The following is an 11562-nucleotide window of genomic DNA, read 5'->3' on the forward strand; positions in this document are numbered from 1 at the left end:
AACATCATCAAACATCTCAATAGCAAAAAAGCACCAGGTCTAGATGGCGTCACGAACAGAGTCATCAAACTAATCCCACGCAAAGCTATACTGCATCTTGTCAACATCATAAACCGAATACTAAGATTGCAGTATTTCTCTCCAACATGGAAAAGTTGCCGACATTATTCCGATACATAAGCCAGGAAAAGATACGCAAATCTAACTTACTGAGGTCACAACGAAGAGACTTTGCTTTTAAATGAGTGAGAAATCAATCGACCATTTTAGAAGTACTCGGTGGGTCAACAGTTAAAACTGGTCAATTGAGGCATATTTTACTATCTCGCTGTTTCCTGAATCTAGCTCCATTTTTATACTCAAAAGGCCAATGATGAGAGAAGAACTAGCACAATTATGTCATCATCACTTCGAAAGAGGAATGGAGGTGTTCCTGTAGTTTATCTTCCAAGAAATTCGGGTTTTTCACCGCGCCAAATAGACAAAATCGGTTATGAGAATACACACAGGCTCTGGGGCAGTAGCTGCTGCGTTTAATTTCAACCAACAAAAACTAAACTTGCTTCAAATATAAAGTTGCACTTTATGTATATTATTATTATTATTATTATCATTATGTGACACCGCCAGGTCGAGGGGAGGGTACCTATAATACAACTCTGTCTCCACAACTCAGCCACCGACTACAACTAACCGTTACTACACCAACGCCATCTACCGCCGACCACCACTGGTATTTCCACAGACAATCACAAACAACCATGCCCATGGTGGGATGCGAACCCGCAGCCTTTTTGGCTGGGCTAACCACTCGACCAACCAGGCTGACTGTTATATTAGCACATAACATTGCCACAACAAACCGCTATGATGTTACACAGTACGTTGATTTTTGAATTTAAAATTTTGAATTTATCGTCTTCCCTGTGCCTTACAAGAACTTCCAAGTGACATTTTAATTTATTAATACTCTCATGGGCATAACCACTTCATCTTCTTCGTTTTTCACTTTGGCCTTTTAAATCCAAATTTACCAATATGGCTATCAACTTTCTCTATTGAAGATGAGTTATAGCTAACCAATCTCCACTACACTAGCTATTAGATAGAGTAGTGGAGAAATAGGCTAAAAAAATTATTTTTTCTTCAGGGGAAGTACGAAAAATACGATAAATATTTTGTGGTTCGTCGTATGAACTTAGGGAAGGAATACCAGGGCTCTCCGAATAAGCAAAATGATTGCCATAGCCAATCCATAAAGGAATGTTTGATAATAATAATCAAAATAAACAGCTTACATAAACGAACAAAAGACATCCATACCATCAATAAGAATAATTATTATTTGAAGAAAGTCATTTGACATAAAGCAGAACTGTAAACCTTCTTAACAATAAATATATTACTATAATTAATCATAAAATCAATTTTGAATCTAGAAAAAGACACGATGAATTTGTCATCGCTTTTATTTATCCAAATCAAAATAAAATACCGATACCAAAAGTCATTTCCAACATCTTACATTTGATTACGCTTCCTGCCTTGTATTCCACAAGCTGCTCATTTACTGCAGAATTCAAAAAAGAAAAGGGAAAAAAAAAAAAAAAAAAAAAGACGAGCAACATGTATGGACTTTTTCATAGACAGCTAAGCTATACGAAAGTTGCCTTGACCACATGGCAACTGTTACTAGCTTTTATAACAATCGCGATTTGTACACTAAACAAAGCAGTGCACAGAAAAATGTTGGAAGCGACTAATGAGCTTAGCAGGGTGCATGGGGAGATGCACAACAAATATGCCGACTGCTGTCCTAGCTTTATAAAAGGGTCGCTCAACAACGATGCAAGCCTGGCGCCAAGAATGATCAATACACAACGTCAAAGTAATAACCCTGTACTCTTTATATGACCAACTAGTGTATTTCTTATCCACCCACATCCTCCTCGGTGCCTCAAAGAATGAGCTTTTTGAAAAATATTTCAAATTAGTGAGGCAAGATAAATAAAAATAAAAAACTTTCTCTTTAAAAGCAATCATTTTGATGTATATAAAGCCAAACGAAACTCATAAGCGTCGTGTCTCGTGCGTTGCCATGGTGATGGAAGTATTTGAATCGAGTAAAAATCGGTTGGCATTTGTGAAAATGTGTACGTATTTTTCTGGCGTACATATTTTCAGAAACTCGAGATTAGAATTAAAATTTATGAATATTACTTAATGTTATAGACTAAATTAAGTCTCTCAAATAACGTACTTTTATCGACGTTGTTTAAACAGCGTAATGTGTAGCAGCTGAAATTTATCGCTTGTGATATTTCGAACTATAGGAAGAATTTAACAGACGGCCGCCTATTTTGCATTTCCGTAATCGCAAGAAGGTCAGCAATGTCCGCAAGCTGGTTGTCGTGTCGGCTAAAATCGATCTATAGACTAATGAAACAGGTCTGTTAGCTAATGAGCACGCAGTACAGAAATGTGCCTTTTACTTCTCATAACGTTAAAAATAATAACGCCAATTGAGCTCACATTTTAGATACGTATTTGTTAATTCTCCCCCCCCCCCCCTATTTTCTAGTCGCAGTATTTAAAGATGGGAGGGTGTAGTTTTCGGCCTTGTGCACGCAATGCAAGGTCGTTTGTTACAATTCTGGATTTCCATCCCACACAAATCAATTCTAGGTTATTGAACGAAAGGCTTTTATTGATAACTGGTCGACATCGTCAAGGACATAAACAGAAAAATAGGGAAAGGTTGTTTTTATTGATAGTTTCGTTAAAATGTAGGTCAGATCTCTATAAATGCAATAATAGAAGATATTCTAAGATATATTTAAATATGTCTGGGTACCAACGAAAGTGACGACCCCTAAATTTATAAAAATACATTGAAGGGGGTGAAGGTGTTTTTATAATTGAAATACAATTTCGCTGGTTTTTGCTGCTCCTAGGCATTACCTTAGTTGCCTAGAAATGTGATTTCTGGTGATAATATTAATATTATTTCAATATTCTAAGGGAGAGATAACTACATAATTATTAACTTACGTTCATTGGGAGACGGATGAGGTCTCGGGTTTGATTTTAGTGTTTTTATTTTTTCAGTAATTTTTATATGCCCTAGTAGCTCCCCACCTTTTAAATGGCGTAATAAAATAAGGAACAACAACAAAAAAAAAGTTTTGGTCTTGGCCTCTGAATGCTTGTTTTTGCTGATTCTGATTCATTTAATAGAATATGATTATACAATCATATTATTCAAGTTTATTGTCCGCGACACACGTTATTTCAATGACTCATCCTGGGGCAGACACTGGATGAAACGCACTTTTGTTCCCAAATAATCTTGTTGGAAGTTTTTCTAATTACTGTTCAGTCTGTTGGGCTCAAGATGTAACAAGATGCTTGAAGTGCTCTTAAGATTTCATATTCTACCTCTTATCTGTCGTTAGGGTCTGAAGAGACAACCGGAACTGCAATTACTATCGATAGACCGGGTCAGGAAAAAAAAAAAAAAAAAAGTCAATGAACAGTATGGTGTGGGGGGATCTTTTTTCTCCTTGGACAATCAATGCTACTTCTGGAGAGTAAAATAGGGGGGGGGGGTCTTTCCTCTACTAAGTGGGAAGGGAGGGAGAGGTTACTGTGACAGCATCCTTTCATGTGTATTATCTTATCAACGTCCTATTTGTTATCAGATATTAACGACACTAACAATCGCTCCTTTGTTTGCGTTCGGTTCGCCAAAATATGTTTTTAATGAAAAGAGAATGACGCTTGGTCTACGAACAAACACTGACCTACACCTCCTTGGTGTGGGTTAGTGTCACGAGGTTTTGACGCAAGTAGGAGTGGCTCCGAACATGCTTTCCGCGAGAAATATCCCAAGGTCGAAGGACAGAGAAGGGTAGTGAACTAATTACACACCTCGTGCATCGGCCATCCACCTACATCGTCATCATCACCACCAGGGACACTCCTGTTTTATCTAATTACCCCCCAGACTGGCTGATTGCATTCGAGAACGGATGCGGCTCGAACAAGGCCCAGGCATGGCGCCAAGTGTGCGAACGCATTCTTTTGACATCGCTAACGAAAACCGTTACAAGCAGGCCACGTGTTCCAGGGTGAACGCACAGCCAAGTTTCCGGTGATAGAAATATACTTAATATTAACTAAGATAAACCTTCCCGTGTTACCTGCCTGTGCTCTCCTCAATGAGCGAACTTAAATTACTAAGTCAGACTTTGTTATGACTTTTCCAAGGCGTCCTTCGACACATGTATTCGTCGCTCATCTATGCTACCTTCTTGCGCATGCGCAGAGAGAGAGAGAGATTTGTCTAGCGGTGAACTGAAGGGAGTGCTTATTACATAGATGTGTAACATATGACTGATTAAAAATTTATTTCTAAAGAAAAAAAAAAAAAACGTTGTTCACGTACAAATGTGAAACGTACACTATTCTGACTTTCGGCTCAAAAATGTTTATTCTGAGGATCCGTAAAAAAAAAATATTATTTTCACTATACTGCACTAATATGAAATGGTGATAGTTGTCATTAGCAGTACAATAACGAGGTTATGAAGCGCCTGTGGAAAGTGTCTAACTTGCGCTGCCCTAACCCAAAAATGACAAAACTTTTGAAAAATTTCAATGTAACAAGTTAAATTTTACTAAATGCAATATGTTAAATACTTACTATTAACCCCCATCAAAATGAGTTGCAGAATTTGTGTGTCTAAAGCGGCGTATTACGGACTTATATATTTATTTATTCTTTTTATTTTTTACGTGTTGCGCTCCAAATCTAGTTGTGCCTGTGGCGGGCGCCTCTTTCGCCACGCGCTCGTTACGGCAGTGATCATTAGATAAAAATATTAACTCGTGTGAGCCTATCATTTTTGTTATTTGATATCTGCAACGAAGTTTGAAGATCATTGATTAATCAAGATTGAAATATAGTTTTATAAATCGACACAAATCTTTAGTTATGCACAAAGGGTTCGATTTTCCTGACAGACTAAGAAAGACTGGCGTATTTAAACACACGGCAGACTTTTTTTTTTTTTAATTTATATAATATACGTATTTTTTATGCCCCTCTCATCCACAAAAGGTATTGCTACAAACGTATAGTACATTCTTACAGTGGGTGGCTTAAGGATTTTTTCTATTTTTTTTTATTAATGTTATCGTTTTTAATATTTTTAGTTTATTTTTTACCCAGTCCGTAAGTTGCTTTTAGTTGCTTGTAACGCTAAACTTTTCATTTATTTTTCCTATTTCCACCCTTCACATGTACTTCACTTAAGGACTTCCAACTTAATAAATTCAAAAATAAATTTTCATAATTTTCGAGTACAAATTATTTCGTCTGAGTATGGGGGTAAGTAAGGAGCACACACACACACCCGATGATGATGACTAGTAATTTTGACCCATTACTTTCAATTGCATGTTTAAAAAAATTCTACCCAAATGCTCGAGTGTTTCTTATTGGCACGTAAACCTTTCAAATGTCTTGGAAAAACGCAACAATTCTGTTACATGCCTTCAGACAGCTGCTATAAAACTAATCTGCATTTGAGGAAATGTGTGAGAATCAATAACATATCAAGTTCGTTAAGACCAAAATCACATCTGCCATGTGATTTTGGTCTCGTTTGGTTGGACTGGTTGCAGTTAATCGAATGAACTAATGCTAATATTCTGTCTGTTAATTGCGTGCGTGTTTTTCTGCCTGTGTTTTGCGTAATTCCAGGAATAAAATAAAAAACCTTGTCCAATTCGTATGAAATCAGCTAACTTACCTTCAGTTAAAAGCTGTTTTTATAATACTTCGAGTGCTAGACCGAATTCGAACCCAGGTTGTCCCATTTGATACACTGCTCAAAACAATTAGAGGATATTTCAGTTTCTGTCGGACAAATATAAATTTCTGCAAATAATTATAACCGTTGGGTACTTTATACATGAATAAATATTTCTTACTTATAGATAGGGTGTAACTGATGAGATATTGTTTAAATAATCGATATTTATTACAAATTTAACAAATTATGCATTTTAGCGTGTAATAATTTTAACGCGAATAACAACAAGAATAGCCAAAACGCTTTTGTTAATTTTTAATCGGGCGTATGGTCTCCATTAACAGCCAAAACAGTGGTACCTCTTGATTGCATGGACCGGATAAGATGATCAAACAGTTCTTGTGGAGTATTTCCCCACTCTTCTGCGAGAACATTTTCGAGCTCTTGAAGCGATCGTGGTGGTACCAGTCGAACAGAAACGCGCCTAGCTAAAGCATCCCAGGCATGTTCGATTGGATTACAATCCGGTGAACAGGCAGACTAGTCTATTCATTCAATACCTTCTTCCTCAAACCACTCTGGTACCAATTTTTCACGGTGTGGACGAGCATTGTCATCCATAAAAATAAAAATGAATTCTTGGCCAATTGCAGCAGCATATGGAAGAACTATAGGTTCCAAAATCTCATCGCGATACCTTTGGGCTGTTAAGGAATCGTTTCTGATAAAATCGAGATCAGTATGGCCACCAATACTTATTCCAGCTCATACCATCAAACTCCCACCTTGATGTGGGAGTCGTTCACGAACAAACTGTGGATTATTTCTTGTTCCACTTTCACGCCATATCAATATACGTCGGTTATCTGGTTGCAGACTGAACCTGGACTCGTCATTAAAAAGTACACGAGCCCAATCCTCATTTGTTCAATTGCGATGTACCTGTGCCCAAATTTCTTCGGGCTCTTTTTTGATTTGCAGTAAGTGGAATGCAAACCATTTTTCTTCGAGCATATAAACCTGATATAAATGAAGACGATTTCGAACATTTCCCGCCTCGAAAGCGATTGCAAAGTCGCAAAATTACACTCTGAAATACACGACACGCTTGAGCGACAACTTGCTGCGTTTGTCCTGCTTCTAATTAATCAATGGCTCTCCAAGCCATGGATTCCGGGATATCATGTTGATCTGCCATTTTAAACAAAATAATGGGTGGTAGGTGACACAAGTTTACAATTGCAGTGATAATTATGCACTGTGGAAGTGAACGCAACAAACCACGCTTTTATACTCCTACATGCTAATACGGCTAAAACGCGTTTCGACAAGTCTTAACATGATTTTGTACGCAGTTGCGTGTTCTACACTGTTTTATATTAAGAATATTTTAAAATAAATGTGTTACATTTGTAAATTTTTTTATATCTTTATAATTTACAAGAAAACCAAAATATCCGCTAATTTTTTTGAGCAGTATATTTTAAACATTTCAGAATGTCCTATATGCAGCGAGATATAACAAGCTTTGATCTTTAAAATATTCTGGTGTCCCCTTCATTTCGAATCTCATCTATGCATTTCGTAATGGAGCTCTTCGATTCTTGATTTTATCTTTTTTTCCATTGCAAATAAATTTAAACATTCCAATTTCCAATTCGGTAAATGTTATTATTATTATTATTATTATTATACACCTCCAGGGAGTCCAAAGACTCATCGAGGGAGAGTATGCCAACAGCATCGAACGATTGGTCCCCTTCTAACTACTAACCGCGCTCAAACTTACTTAACTGAGCCATTAATAGCAGAGGCTCTACCAATCGACCAACCTTACATCTTATTTTGAGAAGTCTCCTTAAGAAATTATACAGTCAGTTCGAAATTCTACTACTGCTGAAAATGACAGTGATAGTCTTCTTTTAAAGCTGCGTTAAATAAAAGTGCATTGTGATTATCGCATTAAATGTTTTGAAACATTTAATTTGAAAGATGCTCAATATATAGGAGTCGTCAGCATAATTCCATCAAAATTTTTCTGACGGTTAATTTATTCCTTTTAATTGTTTAAAACGATGTTACCAGCACTAGCCAGCCTCCGTGGCTCAATCAATATAGACGAACCTTTTTGGTTTCAAAGACCTGGGTTCGATTCCCGTCTAAAACGTGAGGAACCTTCATCTGGTCGTCTTTCGATGAATGGTGAGTTACCCGGTGTCATACGGAGGCAGGTTGTTTTTTTTTTCTTTCCCCAGAACAGGTAAACCGGCCCTGTGAACACACACACGGATTCTAGTCATGAATACGTCCTAGTCACATGCTGGTCCCGAGTCCGGATAAAATGGGGAGGAGGGGAAAGCAATGGTGACTACCCTGTAAAAATCTCACCTTTTGTAGGCAAGCCTACAAAGTCACCTAGGGTTGGAAGGGATAAACCATTACCACCAACACTAGCTGCTAAATAATTCTAGCTTCAGAGATAACAGGAGTGACATTTTTTGCTATTACTACCTGATACCCAATACTGCATGAATTTTTTCCTTATTCTTATAAGGACTGGCTTAAAGGGGCAAAGCAAGAATGCTTTTCATCTTCCCCGTTATCTGTAGAGGACAGCGTAGGGATAAGGTGTTATTGAGCTATTAAAGCTCTGATCATGGCAGGAGGATAACAGCAATAACCGAGCCTCAGTTAAAACTTCATTGGCTACAGCATTGCCATATTCAAAGGTAAAGCCGTCTCTAAAAATTGGGACGATCCGTAGGCCACTCAATTGTGTGCGAAAGACCGTCCATCTCAGCGTTGGCTCCACTCAGTGATGGCCTTCCACCCACACGCCACCACCGAGCAGAGCCGCTCAAATTCCGAAGAAAATCATTCACCGACAAAGCCCCTTAGTGGGCGGTGCCGGAGAACACCTTCCCCGGAGACTCAAATTGCTCCCTTAAGGCAAAAACCTTAAGAGAGCATACTCATAACTCTCGAATCTCAGCACCCCAGGGGGGTAACAGCAACAGCCGAGCCTTAGTTAAATTTCATTGGTACAACATTGCCCTCCATTTCCCTCCAAGGGTATTAATCAATCACCGTCTATGTAAGTAAAGGTGAAATCTCAAAAAATCGGACGATCTCTAGGCCACTCCATAGTGGGCGAAAGACCGTCCATATCTCAGCGTTGGTTCCACTCAGTGACGGGCTCCCCCACCACCGAGCAGAACCGCTCAAATTCCGAAGAAAATCATTCACCGACAAAGCCCCTCAGCGGGCCGTGGCGGAGAACACCTTCCCCGGAGACTCAAAATGCTCCCTTAAGGCAAAAATCTTAAGGGAGCGAACTCAAAAACTCATCGCCCAAGGGGTAACAGCAACAGCCGAACCTCATTAATGAATCAAGGGCATTAATGAATCAATCACCGCATCTCACGGTCGATTAACTCACATCCCTCAAAATCATGAAATCCTTTTCTGCCCAAAAGTTTTTTTATAAGTAATATCTATTGTGATTTCTAAAAGGTTTTGTAAGATTTTTTAAAAAAAAAGTTGGGAAAATTTGAAAATATTCAAATTTTTGAAAAGAAAAAAATATTTATTTTTTAATTTTATACATTATTTTTTTTTATAATTTTTAAATACTATCAAATTATTTAAAACATATGCAATAAATATACATAGAAATTTCATCTAACATCGCATGAGCACTAAACAATGGACCCAATTCTGTATATCGAACAAAAATTAGGATAAAAACTAAATCGAGGAAAAGCAGTATATATGCAGTATGGGAGGCTTTAGCCCGGAATAGAAAACTGAGCGGGGGATTAAATTCAAGAACTTGAAATTACCTCGTACCATGTAAGACTGATAATCATTAACTATTTTTTTATTTTCTTTTTCTTCCTGTAATTGGATTAAATACTTCTTTGAACAAGTAAAGAAATGATCGTAGACAGTCATAAAAAAAAAAGGTATTTCATAATAACATTCTTGTGCATTATCACGATAACTGAACCTAGAAAGCTGGTTCTGGCTTTTGTAGCGTAGACAGAAGCTCGTTTTGTCCAATTTTGCCATTAAAATAGTGCGATTGAAACCCAAATTGAAATCATTCAATTTTTCATAAGGATCCCAACTGCATATCAAATTTCACTGAATTCTAACTAATCACAGAATAATTATTATCTCTTTGAAGCATTCTCTTCTTTCCAAACAGCATGGATTCGAATCTCATCACAGAGATATTTGTGAATGTCATCAGGTGGTAGGCGAATCGCTTGGTCTGTAGATATGAGTTTCGAGATTATTTAACCTTCGACTTTGTCCGTAGGTTAAATAATCTCGAAAAAAAAAATGTTATTTTCAACATTAATTGTGATTTCATCAAAAGTTTTTTTATAAGTAATATCTATTGTGATTTCTAAAAGGTTTTGTAAGATTTTTAAAAAAAAATTTGGAAAATTTGAAAATATTCAAATTTTCCAAAGGAAAAAATGTTTCTTTTTTAATTTTATACATTATTTTTTATAATTTTTAAATATTATTAAATTATTTAAAAAATATACAATAAATATACATAGAAAGTTTATCTAACATCGTGATAGTTTTTATTAAAAAACGAAAATGTGGATAACAATCGAAAATTCAATGAATAATTTCAACCAACTTGTAAACAATTACAAGTCATGTGAGGAATGAGGTATTACTAATCAACCAGGGCTTCGCATGTATTTTTAAGCCATTCTTCTCTACACATCTGGATGATAGCAAAAAATAAATAATGAAATAAAAATAAAATAATAATAACTGTTGTTTGTTTTTTCCTTTTTGTAGTCCATATCATATCATTAATAGAGATTTTATGCCTTTGATTTTCCCATTCATCTTTGCAAACGCAATGAAATTTTTTTATTTTTTAATCTCTGTTTTTCATTTAATATTTCAGATACTTACAGGCATCGCACATTCGATGGAAGAAAGGGTTAAGTACGTGGGAGAAAAATAAATAAAAATTAGCTCGATATCAAAATATGGAGCGAATTAGCTATACTCACGCTATCCGTTTTGCAATCTCTAGTTTAATAACAATAATAAAAAAACATGCGGGTAATAAAATTACAAGAAAAATCCTATTGTTAATAATAATTTAGATATATATTTATTTATTTTTAACTAACACAATATAATGTATAACATTTAACTCTTCCAGCTAAATAGCTTAATAGGAAAATCAAATGGTCTATTTGTACATATACACACACACAGACTTACTTTATGCACCGGTGTCTCTCTCTTTTCCCGTCCATCTTTACTATATAGCGTGGGCTGTATAACTGTATATCGGTGAAATTCGGACTTCATATCTGTGAAACAAATAAATCTGTTAACCAATCAATAAATAAATTTTTCCAAAAATATATTTCTTTTAAAATTTAAATTATTTGAGATTTTAACCTGCTAATTAAAATATTTTAAACGCGACTGACTGAAATGATCCGAAAAATAATTACAAAGACCAAAAGGCAGTGATTTTAGTGAAAGTACATAAGTTTACATCCATTACTTTCAGGCTTGTAAGAAAATATAGCAAAAAAAAAAAAAAAAAAAGGAAACTGGTTATAAAAGAAATTGGGAGTCGTGCGTGGAGGGGGGGGGGGAAGATATACTGTTCGTTAAAACTAAACACAACACTCTCGGACTACTTGCGGCGTATGAACGTTACAAATCCGTAGTTATATTGTCTGTTGCT

At 36.2% G+C, this 11562-nt stretch overlaps 1 protein-coding gene across 1 annotated transcript in view; it reads right to left on the minus strand.

The window, feature by feature from the left end:
* LOC150106851 (zinc metalloproteinase-disintegrin-like MTP8) overlaps positions 1 to 11174 on the minus strand; it is a 263774-nt gene extending 252600 nt beyond the window's left edge. Inside the window, exon 1 of the mRNA XM_090393491.1 lies at positions 11085 to 11174. Coding sequence (XP_090249617.1) covers positions 11085 to 11174 — 90 coding nt within the window. The remainder of the gene's footprint in view (positions 1 to 11084) is intronic.
* Between the last annotated feature and the right edge of the window lie 388 nt (positions 11175 to 11562).

The sequence above is a fragment of the Typopeltis vanoorti genome, chromosome 5 (assembly GCF_054136105.1).
Source record: "Typopeltis vanoorti isolate ZY-2024b chromosome 5, IOZ_Tvanoo_1.0, whole genome shotgun sequence".
Classification (NCBI taxonomy): domain Eukaryota; kingdom Metazoa; phylum Arthropoda; class Arachnida; order Uropygi; family Thelyphonidae; genus Typopeltis; species Typopeltis vanoorti.